General features: G+C 40.5%; 1 protein-coding gene across 3 annotated transcripts in view; it reads right to left on the bottom strand.

Moving 5' to 3' along the window:
* Positions 1–14,863, bottom strand: part of DOCK1 (dedicator of cytokinesis 1) — a 226,220-nt gene that overhangs the window by 188,539 nt on the left and 22,818 nt on the right. For 2 of the 3 annotated variants that reach the window (XR_004307685.1, XM_015867551.2), the window contains exons 6-16: positions 13,313–13,461; positions 10,515–10,650; positions 9,388–9,545; positions 8,766–8,847; positions 8,212–8,347; positions 7,985–8,057; positions 5,608–5,750; positions 3,554–3,679; positions 2,238–2,362; positions 1,887–1,985; positions 716–788 (exon numbers count right to left, since the gene is read on the bottom strand). Coding sequence is in view for 2 of the 3 variants with exons in the window: in XM_015867551.2 (XP_015723037.1) it covers positions 716–788; positions 1,887–1,985; positions 2,238–2,362; positions 3,554–3,679; positions 5,608–5,750; positions 7,985–8,057; positions 8,212–8,347; positions 8,766–8,847; positions 9,388–9,545; positions 10,515–10,650; positions 13,313–13,461 (1,300 nt within the window). In the remaining variant the exon portion in view is untranslated. The remainder of the gene's footprint in view (positions 1–715; positions 789–1,886; positions 1,986–2,237; positions 2,363–3,553; positions 3,680–5,607; positions 5,751–7,984; positions 8,058–8,211; positions 8,348–8,765; positions 8,848–9,387; positions 9,546–10,514; positions 10,651–13,312; positions 13,462–14,863) is intronic. The other variant, XM_015867552.2, reaches the window with a different exon arrangement.

Genomic DNA, 14,863 nt, shown 5'->3' with positions numbered 1-14,863 from the left:
AAAAAGTACTGCATACCTTAAAATGCATCCAGTGGATGCCACCTGATTAACACTTTGGTCAACACATGTATGGTCAACACAACTTAGAAAGGTGTTCTTGTCCAGTGAGGCAGCCACTGTCATTACTACAGGGAATGAATGTTATCATAACCCACATTTTACTGGAGATCAACTGGTGACAAATGGAAGATGTCTAGAAGGATTGGCTGGATGCTCAGCCTATGAAAGCATCTGAGCTGCCAACGTTACCCAAATGCTGAGGAGAACCACAAACCCTCAAGTATCACTTACTTCAAAACAACCACAAGTCAGCTTGAAAACCAGAAACGGAAACCAAGTTTCTTAATAGCTTCTACTACTGATCCTAAGCCTCCTGTCACTTCTCTTTCACATTCTTATTTCATATGTGAGGTGCTATTAAGAATCTCACTACCAACTATCAGTTCCTAACTGAAGGATTTACCCACTAGCCGTTCAATATGGTGTGGAGAAATGACTGGACAGGAAAAGAAAAGGCAATGCCGAAGGTAAAATCTATAAGTTGCAAAGAGAAAAGAAGTTGAAAAGCTAACATAAAACAAGCAGGCAAAAAGCTTACCCCCACAGCAAAACCAATTGTAACAGTCAATTACGGATAAGACATTTTATGCCTGTTTCAGCAGATATTGGCACCAGACACTGACAAGAATCACAATGAAAAGGCCAAATTACTCACAGTCCTGTGATGATCTGTGTCGGAACGTGAACCTCAAATGACTCCGGTTCACATCTTCAATGGGGATTGCAACCTTCACGTATTGTGGGAAAGGATGGAGAAAGGAAACAGTCAGGGCAGCATCTTCAAACATATCTACCACTACCAAATCTCATCTAGACATTTTCAACACCAGTCCTGGCTCTTTACAAAGCATTAATGCTAAGGACAAGTTTCAGTTGGCCACCAAAGACCAACGGTCACAGATTCCCTAGGAAAATCAACAATTTACCCAGCAAGTTACCCAGCAAGACATGGAGATGCTAAGGCTGACACAGCCACAATGGTTGAAACCTCAAAGCATTCCCTGTCAATCCTCCCAGCTCAGGAACAAGCCCCCCTTGACTATGACTGGCAGAGGTGAACTCTGTAAGATATTTATTACCTATGCACCACTTGCACTACACAAACTATTAGTGCGTCACTGATCCAGACATAACCAACATGCAGAGATGTAGCTACTCTTTGCCCCTGATATTTTCACTCCAGTTGCTGTATTTCCTTAGCTGTGTGCACCAGCAAGCTCCGTGCTGCCTGCTGCTCCCTACCACATCTGGGGTTCTGAGACCCCCCAACAACAACTTTCTGCTGCCACATGCATTGAGAGCTCCTTTGACTTGAAACCACGGTGCAGAGAGATCCGAAGAGCCTCTTTTCTTTGATATGCATCTACTGTTCCCACTGACTACAGAATATTTCATTAAGCTAACGCTGGCCTCCTACACAAAAATCAGCATTTAAGCTAAAATGTTATTATCCAAGCAGCTCCAGCAAGCTTGCAGTACAATCAGCCAAGTCCCAAAACAACGATAAGTTCAACAGTATAGCAATTATGTTTTAATCTCAATATTCTGCTTTTGCAGGTCAGTTTCATGGAAAGAGTAAAAATTGTTCCCAAACAGATGGTGCAGTGCCCCCAAAACAGCCATCTTGACCAGAAGGATGAAATACAATTTTTATGCAATGAAAGACTAATCCATTTTCCAGCCATCTTTGAAATGCCTCCTTTTGTTCTACTGAGAATGGCTACAAGCATTCATGTTTCTAGATTTGCTTCTCAAGACTTTCCACTGAAATCTATATTAACTTTGTATGAACACCGATGGATGAAATTATTATAACATGTTCGTACCTTGACAGTCTCAAACCAGCGAGGCTGCTTTACTTGGTAATATATTACTGATTTGTACTCTGAGATGGCTTCATCACCAGCACCAGGAAAAATAACACTCTAGGAAACACAAGCAGAAGAGAAAATGGTTATGTCCATCTTCACCTCGACTTTTCAATTCGACAAATAAAAGATAAATCAGTAAGTAGATCAAAATATGACAGAACACATGCACTGATAAAGGAACTGTGAGAAGGAGAACGTTCTGTTGTAAACAAAAATAGGGACTAAAGTTGAAAATATCTAAAAAGATGTTGAAGAATCGTATATATATATATAAAAAAAAAAATAGAAATGTTCGCTAAATAATACCTCTAATCTTTTCCCATCTTCATCATAAACAGACACTGTAACTTCTACATTTTTTGCTGTTGTTTTACTGCCTTTGTCAAAATCTCCCTGAACCAACGTCACATAGATATCATTGCGAACATCTCCTACAAGAAAAGGAGCACAAAGTTTGAAGCAACGCATAGAATCAATGACCAACATCACTAGTAACAAACACACACATATTTACATGCAGGACAATGTTTGAAAGCCAGCATATTTTCAACACTGAAAACCAGCAGTGCTGAAAGCAGTTATGATTAGCTAAAATTGACTTATGGTTTGTAAACTTGAACTACCAACTCATAGAGTTGAAGCTAACAAATAAGCAGAACAACCAACCACACAATTACTCCTGGACTGAAAGAATACATCCTCATCATTAAGATTATGTACCGTATCATTCCAGAAACACCTCAGTTCTCTTGTTGGTTCTATCCTTTATTTTCATTATTAATTTGAAAGGATACATTTCAATTCCTTCAACTTATCTCACACAGGTGTTTTTACATGACGGTCTATGGAGGTCTGCTATAACACTGCAAGGGGAGATTTCTGATGTTTTTGTTGCCACAGGTCTCAGGGGAGGACTACATTTAGCTTTAGGTCTCAAAACGCTCTTCAGCCTCACCCCCATTAAAGTAAAACCTTGAAATGAACTGGGAAACAGGATTTCCAGTAATTCCAAGAGGCAGATGGTCTACGTGCCAACATACCATCATAACAAGCAGAGGTGCTGAGGCACTCAGAACATATCGGCTATATCATAAAATATCTGATAAATGCAGTCTGCAGCCACAGGGTGAGAGCTGGAACCAGCTCGTTTCTAAAAGTATCTGATGGCTCGAAGTTAGCACAAACCCTGATAGACCTGCTATCTCTAGATCAAAAGCCTTTCGCTCTGAAAAATCTTACCTGCTTTCAGGTTTGGATTTACCTCAGGAGATAAAAGTTTTACATCTGCCCTTGCTAGGGAGACAATATGAACAGTGCATTTTGTATACATCCTCCTTCACTGGAAACAGGGGAATTTCCATTGCCATCTCAATATAATGTCTATGTTTGGGGTGGGCATTACTAGCTTCATTAATTTCTGCAGCACGTGTGGCAAGTATATGCTTATCTCCAATCTATATTTTGGGACAAGATCATAGAATCATCAAGGTTGGAAAAGACCCCCAAGATCCTTTGATGATGTCCTATTTGCAGGTTCTTTGATCCCCAAAGCATCTTCGCATACAGGTACTTAAAGGTGGTTAAAAATTAACAAAGCAGAGTGCATTCACACAATGGCTTACCAGGCATAATAATCTCTGGAAACCCCATCTTCCGAGCCACAGCTGTTGACCTATCCACTAAGTGTGGAAACTCTTTTCTAATCTGATGAATATCTCCTGGAAGAAGTTTCAAAGTCACCCACAAACCTGTTGGGTAAAAATCACTATTATTAAACTTGTGTTTTTTCTAGTTATTGAAGACATTTATCCATTTAGGGGACACATCAAGGAACAACTGCATACAGCTTCTCACAGACAGGCTGACAAAGCCCAGTTCTCAGTCATGACTTTGAACCTTCACTACAACACGTCTTTACTGGGGCAGCATCCAGACACACTGGATCCCTTCACATGCCACCATTAACACCATTAGTCCTCCTGGCAGCATCCTGAGAACCAGACTTGACTCACTGCTCTTGTCTTACACACAGGGCCTTGTAGAAAGGCAATTATTAAGCTATTAACAGAACAGCCTCAAGCTTTAAGCTCTCAAAAGTTCTTTCTAAGGGAATGTTTATCTTCCACAGGAAGAAAGAGAAGCGGCACATCTCTCCATTCAAAGCAAGGCTGCATTTCACAGCCAAGCATTATGGATACACCAAGGCAGCCAGCACCAACAGCTGACAAATACCCTGAAATGGTTCAGGCCCACCACCCCCATCAGCTGTTTTCAAGGCACTGAATACCCAAATCTACAGCACCAGCTTTACACAGTCAACATTTTCCTCTCTCTTCAGCAGCAGAAGCAGCCACTAAAGCCAATGCTTGCCAACTAACATCAGGCATGCTTGTTATAGGGGGAAAAAAGGATACTAAAAAGAAAGCATTCCATACTTGGTGAAGTGACTGCCAATTACACTGAAACATGAAATAATTGCAGCAACGATTTTCAGAAAATTCCAAAATTAAAAACCATGAAAAGAATACCCCAAAAATATTCATTTCTAAAACAACCGTGTGAGTAACGGGATAACCCACAATTTAACTATGCATTTGTTTTGTATGTATCTGGCAGCTTTCTTTTTCTTTTACTCAAATCTCTCACAAATGGTTCTGATCTGACCGGTTGCCAAAGGCAGCCCTACCAGCTGCTATTTCATTAAGCAGTAATGTACCCATAAGGACTGGCCAAGCCACAACTCTCTGTCCTCTCCGGTTTGCTGGGGGTGGGCAGGGCCTGGCTTAGGGAAAGCACTTGGAATGAATCAGTTTCCTCCTTTCTGATATGCATAAGTGAAAACTGGAGATGGGAGGAAATCAGATTCAAGTTTTAGTTAAAAAGAATTTATATATACATGAAAATTTAGTTTTACTTACTGTAAATCAATTTTTAAAAAGTCAATTAAAAAAACAAACAAACAAAGAGCAAAACAGCAGATAATTTGTCCTGGGCCAGGCCTATTTTTCATATACTCAAAAGCCAACTGTAAGCAGTGAGCTCTGTACCAGCCTGTCTGGAAATACATTAATTCAGACTGAAGAAAGATAACAGCTAATACTATAAACCAGAGCCACACAATTCACTTTTTAGCTGGCAGATACATTGTAAGTGTTGCACACAACAAAGGCAACCCAGAGGAAACAAGAGTTATCACTGGGGCTGCTTCCTCCTGCAGAGGCATCCCCCTGTGGGTTCTGATGGGAGAAATCCCTTTTGCCTGCTTGATGGGAAGGCGACTGCTGCAAATGCAACTGCAAAGCAAGGAGAAGGAGGGGAAAGAAAGGACTATTCCTTCCTTCAGCACGAGGAAGACAACATCTGCAGCTCTGGGGCACAAGGGCAGACTTCCTGAAGCAGTTTTCAGCACAGAAATACAGAGATATCCCAGCGAGGGACACTGAAGATAAAGGACAGAGGGTCTGCAGGGCTGACAATAGGGGCAAAAGATGCTGAGCAGAAATAGCAAAATCAGCCTTGAAGGAGAGGAAACGTAGCACAGTTGTATCTTCTGGTGCCAAACAGCAGAGTTGGTGATATTATGCCCCCTTGACTCCATGGTTATAACAATCCCATGCTGAAAATCAAACAATGAGCGTTTTTACATACACCAGTGCATAGAAAGAACGGTACGTACCCTGACCCTTGTGGTTAACTTCTTTAGCAGCAATCACTTTGTTTATAACAGTCTGAAGGAAATCATTCTCCCCTGCCACCCTGGGTGAAAAACGGGATGATATGTTCAGCTGCTTGTGTCGAATGGCGTCATCCAACGCTAGCCTGGAGGATGCACATGACGACCAACACCAGGAAACAAAGGGTCACAGAAAACCAGAAGTCACAGTAACAAGGAAACACAAAAGATCATATCATAGTTGTGACAAAGAGTATTTATTAGTCAACGCAAGACAAAGGACAGGAAAGGTAACAAGAAAGAGGAAGACCATTAATCAGAAGAACGCTGATCTACCAAAGAGAAGTACAGCAAACTCGTGTTGTTACTTCTTCCTTCAGGAACATGCACAGCCCCCATAATTCTTTATTAGGATTGGAAGGGCATCTCCCGCCCGAGAACCGCCAGTCAAGCAGTGAAAACCTACACAGGTAGGTTCTTGTTTTAAATGGGAAGCCACAGAATGGCCCCGCTCCACCTCCAGGGTCACTGCTGGGGTTCCATAAAGGAAGCAGCAGTGCATACGGCCTGAGGGAAAAGCTTCTACCCATCTCACAGAAATGGCAGAGGACAAGGAAAGCAGATAATCCAAACATTCTGTTAAACTCGATGAATAAATGAAAAGATGAAACCTATAAATAAACACCAGCATTAAGTGTCATTTAAGCAATCCTGCCAAGTGCTTTTGACAGCCATTGTGTTGGTGGCTAGTGAATGAATACAAACAAACAAAGATATGAAAACAGAGTTGCATGTGGTACAACAGAAGCGAAGCATGGGATGAGAAGAAAAATGTGCCTCATATAGACAGCCTAAGTCTACATTAGGAATAATGACACCAACATTCATCGTGTGCTTTCACATTATTCGTGCTGTTTGAAATACACTTTTTCTGAAGCACGTTTTAATTTAGTGCAGCAAAAAGAAAAAAAAAATCACATTCTGTATCTTTTCAAGTACCTGATTTATACACACAGAAAAAAAAAACAGATCCATTTTAATGGAACTAGATGAAAACTAGATGTGCCATTAGCATCCACTTTGACACACACAGATTCATTTTCACTGCACATTTCCACACTTGCTACTGTTTGCCATACAATAAACATATCATGAAAGCGCTCTTCCCTAACGAAGTCTGTTTCCCTTGAAAAACAGAGTTACACTTATGATTTTCACTGCAACGGATGCTGCTTCATACAAACAAAACCATTTTAGACATTAGGCACACGTCCATTCCTAGCAGCACCATGGTATTCTATCTATACCGCTTCATCTTCAAACATGAGGACTTCCAAAATAAAGCCTTTTTACCAAAATGAAGTTTAATTTGTGACCACATCATTTCAAGTTCTTTTGTTTGGTTGGTTTTCTCTATTACTAAAACCCCTCTGAATACCCATTAGCGTATTAATCAAGGAATTTTTGGTTAATGTTACTTTATCTTTCACAGTGTTGAACAGATGGCAGCATAACATTTCTTAGAAAGAATAAGCCAAGCACTGCAGCTCTACACACACGCATTTGACTTATCCCTTCTATCCCTTCTACCTTTCTACACTTCACATAATAAAAAATAGAGACCTCCAAGAACTGCGGATAGAAGTGAACTTTTGCCACAGTTCTCCCCTGTTAAAATAGAAAAGGTCTGCAGGTTCAGGAGACTGAAACCAAGACCAGGACCAAGCAGGATGCTGATCTCCATGGTCCAACATCGACTATAACATGCACAGCAGGCAGATCTCCTTCACCATCCAACCATTTAATGGCTCTGGAGAAGGGTCATATGAAGGCCAAAGAATGAGAAATATCCCAAGACGTTTATCAAGCCATCTTTCAAATTCTCAACGTTTATTTTTACAACTGCTTTTACAACAATTTTGTTTACTGTGCCATTTCATCTCCTACCAAGAAAAAGATACGTGCTGTCATTAACTCCTTTCACAGAGGTCACCTGGATTGGATGCCTTTTTCAGTCTTAGCCAGTGCTGAACCAGCAACATAACTACTTCGAGCACTGCGCTTCTGAAGTGGGATAACCCTGACATCTTCATGTTTAAAATAAAGAAATAAATAAAAGGAAAACAGGACAAAACCAAGAATGTACCCTCAAAACTCAACTGAAAAAATTTAAAGCAAGTTTTTGGTGCTGATGGTACCATAACTATTGGGAAATTGCCGAGAACAAAAATTAAGAAGTAATGCTTAATATAGGCTATCAGACTGAGATAAATCAACTTCAGAATACTATAGAACACACCTTGCAATCAACATTTAAACCTGTAATAAAAAATCACAATCTTTATACTTCCGCTTATTCTTTAAGCAATTCGTTACTTACGGTTGAAATGGTATGAAGTGCTGTTTGTCCTCATCATCAACTTTTCCATTAATTATGTCGGTAACATCCATTACTGAAAACAAAAACAAAGTACGTTGAATTTAAGGATAAGTGCAGGAAGAAGAGTGGTGAGGGGACACCCTGAGGGGCAGGAAACAACAGTTATTAAGCACAGGCTCAGGCAACCATGCGATGTGACACCTAGGGATGCTGCAAACAAGAATTACCTGCTACTCCAAAAGGCCGCCGGAGCCCCGACGTCAGCTTCCTCGTGTTGTTGTCCCTCAGCTCCATTCTGCCCACCCGCACAATCTGACAGACAAAACTGATTTTCTCTCTTTTCAGGTCTTTGCTGCCCAGGTCCTAGAAATATAAAGTTTTGTCAGACTGTTTTGTCATAGTCGAATGCATTACAAGTTCCATTCAGTACATTTAGAACATTTGCCTTCGTCATCGTAGCACAAGAACAAATCGTTCCCAGAATTTTAAGCATGTTTCTAACGGTAGTTACGCCTTATCTTGACTTCTGTGTGAATTAGTTCCTTAGGAAGTCAAGTCATTTCTAGTAAATTAAACCTTCACGGAGCAACTTCACCCTTGTGTTTAAAAGTTTTTAAAGAGACATTTATGAGAAATGTCTCATAGGAGCCTCCAGCAGGACTGTGACTGGCAGAGCCAACTCCACCATTCACACTGAGGTTAATAACTCCTCAGTTATTCACAGAACGTGAGAGAAATCCTTTAGGCTCCGCAAACTGAACCAACCCCAACCCAGACTTACAGTGAACACTGCTCGGAGGTTGTGCAACCTGTCGATGTCCTTGGGGAGCCCAGAGCTTGACCACCTCACCAAATAGTTTTCACTGAAAAAACACAGCATTTTGAAGAATCTTTTTCTTTAAATGGCTTCACTGAATGTACGGTTATAAAATCAACTTACAGAAGAATATCTTAAGCCCAATCTATCTACTAATCAAATTAATATTTACTTAGTAGACAGCTGCCATTTTCCTTTGCATGTATCACTCAACAAGAAAAGCAGCTCTTCTGCAAGGTAGCAGGGGTGCAGGAACAGCTCACAGTGATGTCAGTGCTGCTGCCAAGAGAGCACACACAGCCTTGCAGGTGCGTTCATGTCTCATTTAAGCTCTGCACTTGAGGAACCAAAGACATGGTGTGATAAGGAAGAGCACGACCCTGAAATGTACCCAGGGTGAAGGGACTTGCCGGATGCTGTGCTGAATACGACTGAAGTGCTGCTGCATCATTACTTCCCAGATAAGCCTGTCCTGCACATTTCACAGAAATTTGACTTTCATAAGCCCTGCACCATCCTGCAGAACTACCACACTGCTGTGACTGAGGAAGAACAGAGAAGGGAGTGGACTCAGGAGTACACTAACCTGATGAATTTTGATTCATGGGGATCATAGAGAGACATGAGGACTTCAGCATCTTCCCCTATTTTGCAGACTACATTCTTTAAATTTACAAACAAAGCAAACGAAGGAGTGGCAGCAAACTTGGCTTGTCTGTTGATATCGATGTTCTGTTTCTGAGACTGTAATTCAAGAACAGAAGAAACTTAAATTTAATTCAACCTAACAAACAGCCAACTGTTACAGAATCTTCCTGAAACCTTTAAGACAGTAAAAGGAGTTATCTGTTGTGTGCCTGCTCTTGCTGTCTTTGTTTATATTTGATCAAGAAAATGCAGTTTGTTGTAAATTCTATCTTAAAGCAGGACTCCATAAGGAATAACAAGATGAAATAAATTAAGATGCCTTGATGCACTCACTTATTAAATAAAAGGAAGCGAGTCAGATGGAGAAAAGAGCCTACGCTGCTCCTGGCAAAAAGGCAAACTTTTCTGTGTCTCCCATGGCACGTTCAGAGCACCAGGACAGCCAGGAGAGCCAGCAGTGCTGCTCTACAGCCAACCTGCCCACCCTCTATCCATTAGCTCCACAGGACTTTCCATGAACGCCTCATCTAGGCTGGAGGGAGAAGCACACATAGGACAAAATGGAGATGGGAGGGAGGGCGCTGGAAGCAGACTCTTCTCATTGGCATCAAGCTGCAAAGTGGCCCCAGTCCATCCCACTCCGGGTCCCACTGGAGTCGCAGCATCATTCAGCCAAGTTTCTGCATGACAGCTGATGTTCAACAGCAAACTACAAACTTCAACAAATTTTCCACTCTTGGTAAACATAAACCCCACAGACATGAGGGCACCATTCTATGCGACACTCCAAAATAAACCCTCAGTAAAACCCAGCACATACTAATGTGCTACCTCTGCATCTCCACCATTAGGCGACAAGCACAGCTGATTTACTGATGCAAACTTTGATAAGTCTTTTAAAGGAAGAAAAAACACAACAGTTACTTCTTATAAAATATTTAAGCCAGATAACTCCTCATAAACATATCAAATTCTTCATTACCAATGCCAACAGTAGCAATAATCTAGTTAAGATATAGTCTTATGTTTCAAAGGGAAAAGGCACAGCTGCACAGCAGTTCTTACTTTTTCCTCCAGCAGCCTCTCTTCCACTTGCTTGGAAGCTATTTCATGTGCCCTAAAAAGGCTGATTGTGCTTGTTTGTTCTGGGTCCAAAATATTGCCATCTTCATCTCTAACGACCAGATCTAAATCAAGAATCCTGAACAGAAAAAGAATATGCTTGTGAATAACAGTATTCAAATAAATCCTTAAATAACACCTGGAACATGTTTACTGTTAATGGCACTTGCTCCTGATGTGTGATACTAATAATCATTAGATACTTGGTAGAATTATTTATCATGTTACCAACCCAGGCGATAACCATCCCTAATTTGAGGACACTTTTTCCCACCAGCACAGGAAGAACTGATGCACATGAAATAGCAGAACAGCTGGGGAAGCAGCTTCTTAAACAACTGAACTTGCAGGAGATGTTTGTTGGAAGCGTCAGATGAATCAGAGCAGACATCTACATTCACACCACACGCAAACTGGTCAGTTCTTCCCACTCTATATTCTCCTCCAAAGCATATTAATCACGGTTTAGTGAAAATCTACAGAACACACAAAGGCACAAAATGTCTCTATTTAAGGCAGAAGCCAGGTTTCTGTCAGCAGGGGAGTTAACATCCATGTTTATCTTCTGCAGTAAGGAAGGCTTTTGCCATAACCATGCTTCTGTGGAACTGCAGTGCTGGCACTGGAACCAAGGATAAGGAAAACTGGAGTCTAAGTTGACCTTATTTCTCTATTTGTCTTCTCTAAGACTTATCTCCCCATCTCCCTGTCAATACAAGTGGTCCCAAGCATTACCATCTCTAATTATGTAGACATCTCTCATGATAGAGCTGCTGGAACTTTGCCCTTGACATGTTTGATCACTAAGCTTAAATCAAGCCTGTGGGACCTGAGAAGCCACAGAGAGGTTCAGTGTCTGAGTAAATCCCCTTTGGACAGGACCCAGAGTCACTTGAAGGCTTGAGCTGTAGAGAACTCCTTGCCCTCCTGACAAGGGGGAACCCAAAGGTTTGGAACAAACCTCTGAGCTTCCTGAGTCATTAAAGAAACCTTCTAATTAATTACTCCGAGTCACCTCAAATGGGGACACATCACTCAAACAAGCCACAGAGCGCAGGTCATTAATAAACACCTCCTAAGCTTCACTCCAAAGTGCACCTAAATATCTTAAGCACTCCAAGCAACCCACAGATGAACTTGGTCCAATGAACAGAGGTGAAGACCATTTTGGTTTAATTCTTTGGTCTTACCCCTTAACTTGCATTTGATGCACAGGAAAAAAAAGAAACAAATTTCTCCTTAAATGTCCCAGTTACAGATTTTTGCAACTGAACAAGAAGGATGTTTTTGCAACAAAATTATCTGACCCAATTTCAGACAAACAATATAAATACAACTTCATAAGAGGACTTTTTCACTTTCTCGGTTATTTTGACAACACGCAGCAAAACTGTCATCTTTATTTATAGGAATATCTTATTTACAAATCAGTATTTCACAAAACAGGAAAAGTTAGAATACGATTAGATCAGAAAACACTTATAAAATGCATAACAAAGTCTGACTGTCTGGATGCGACCTTCCAGTACTTGAAGGGAGAGGGTGGATAGTAATATGACAAGGGGGAATGGTTTTAAACTGAGACAGGGGAGGTTTATGTTGGATATGAGGAGGAAGTTTTTCACCCAGAGGGTGGTGACGCACTGTTCACAGGTTGCCCAAGGAGGCTGTGGATGCCCCATCCCTGCAGGCATTCAAGGCCAGGCTGGATGTGGCTCTGGGCAGCCTGGTCTAGTGGTGCACATAGCAGGGGGCTGGAACTGGATGAGCACTGAGGTCCTTTTCAACCCTGGCCATTCTGTGATACCAAAATTATTGCTTTCACAGGACAACAATAAGAAGCATATAGGATCCGTTCAGTTGTGAGCATTTACTCAGAAATTCCAATTCACTTTCCTCCCATATTCTACAAAGAATGTTCTGATCACTTAATTAGTCCATCAGAACATTATGAATATAAAGCACGGCACAAGATGTTCCATTGTGTTTGAACACTGAGCATCTGGAGGTTATTCAGAGTAACTTTAACCATCTCCTCAGACAGATGGTAAAATACAGTAGCCAAACAAACAGTATCAACAACATCTGGGCAATTGTCTATTGGGGTACAGCAGTCCACGTCTTGGATGATACATGCAGAAGCACTGACTGAATGGGCTTATTGGTTTATTGTTTTATTTCGAATTGTGGCTTTTGCTGATCAAGGGCATGAAGAGAATACTGCAAGTTTGACAGCTCGCAAAGAATGAAGCACACTGAGCTTAACTATGATGAGTTATTTACATCAAGGGGGATTCAAATACTGGTTTGCTCAACACTTTTTCAGTCTCTGATGCACAGACAGTACTACAATGTTCTCTTGGTACTCAAAATACTCCCTCACATTTTTTATGCTGCAGAATAGAGTTTATACGTCATCTTGAACAGAGGAAATACTTGTGATTTTAAATTGACTTTAATAAAGACACACAAACCTTCATACTAATCTCAAATTGATTGCATCAGCAAGCAAGGAAGAGTTGTATAAGGATTCCTTTTTATATTGCAGTTTGCTCTGTACTAAAGAGATGCTGTACCAACTTCATTCTTTATGATGCTATAATAGGACTTTTAATATACCACTATTCCATCTGCATAAACACAGGAATAAAGATACTACAAGACATCATTGACAGCTAATGTGTAATACAAAGCTGATTTGTTTTTATGTCTCAAACACTTGGAAAATACTGTTCACAAACCTGTTTCCATAGTCAATTTTGGCAGTGACTTTCTTTTTCAATTCTTTGAGTTCATCTTTGGGGAGAGTCCCAGATAGTATTTGAGATCTCCACTCAATAAGATCATATATCATGTGCCGTACGCTGCGAAACATCTCCCTGTTATCTTGCTGTTTGGAGGGAAAAAAATGAGTACAAGTTAACTCTGAAGTCTATTGAATATCTTTTAAGTACAGAAAATGAATTATAATTGTAAGATAGGAATTTAAAAGTATACAAGTCTACAATTAGCTCTCACATAGAGCCTAACTATCTACAGCACACTGCTACAGATAGAACAGAGAATACATATGTACACACACATATATAAATCCACATATATTCACATGTATATGCTCTCTCTATATATCTAGAACATTGAATACAAGGAGTTGTACACTCTGCTTTGGGTACCTAAAGAAATACAAATGTTTGTGCTTATTCCATCTGAAAGTCTTAATGGTTTTGATAATGGCTTTGAGTCGATGTTTTTTATAACCCTCAAAATAATCCTCTTCCTAGCCCATAAAATCTAGCCAAGCCATTAACTCATTACAGAAGAAGACATCTTTCTAAACACCCTATACCACCAAATTATTTAGGCTATGCATACCTGCCCTTCATTCAGACTTCACTCAGGTCTTATTGGACTGAAACCAACCAGAATAATTAAATAATTGCTATGAAGTTAAACCAGGCTCCTACGTCTGGAAAATGAAAACCTGCAGAATGTGCAGAAAAATAAAACAACGTCTGAGAGGCTCAGGGAATAAATATATCTAACTGTGAAATGTAAAGGCTTCAGTCTGTTCAGATCATGGAAAAGCTGACTTGATTACAGTGCGAGAACTTCCACAGAGAAAATACCAGTTATTAAAAGCTCTTTAATGTAGCAGAGAAAAACACAACACGCTCCTGTGGCTGGAAGCTAAATGCAGACAAATTCAAATGAGAAAGAGGCTTATGATTTTCAGTGCTGCAGGCAATCATAAACTAGTGAGACAAAGATCATGCCACTTCCTCCACCATCTGCAAATCAAAACCAAATGCCTATTCAATACCCAAAAACACTAATTATGGGCTGAATAAAGGGATAAGTGTGGTCATTTAATGAGCTTTGATATGCATCGTGTGGATAACACACATCTCTCCAGCCTGAAAACTGAGTGTTTTGAAACCCGTTACCTCCAGACAACATAACCCCCTTGAAAAGAAGGGATCCCAGAGCACCAGCCCTCTTAGCACCAGACAAACACATGCATTCAATCTAACCTTTACTTCCATGGACATGATTCAAAACATCCTAAGACTTAAAATCCCTGCAATGGGCTTTAGGACAGTTGCTCAGAAATTCTGTTTTCTATCCCACCTTCGAATATCCTTTAACTGTACACCAAGTATAAACCATGCACATAAAGACAAGAACTTCATTTCCTGCCACATTCAATTTTCCTGTATTAAGAGCAGTTGTCTTTAGCAATAGCTTGTGTTCTCAGTAATATCGCAGTATTCATTCCTCATTATACAGCCTCC

This window comes from Coturnix japonica, chromosome 6 (genome assembly GCF_001577835.2).
Source record: "Coturnix japonica isolate 7356 chromosome 6, Coturnix japonica 2.1, whole genome shotgun sequence".
Classification (NCBI taxonomy): Eukaryota; Metazoa; Chordata; class Aves; order Galliformes; family Phasianidae; genus Coturnix; species Coturnix japonica.
The sequence above is the reverse complement of the archived record's forward strand: the minus strand, read 5'-3'. Positions and strand labels throughout refer to the sequence as shown.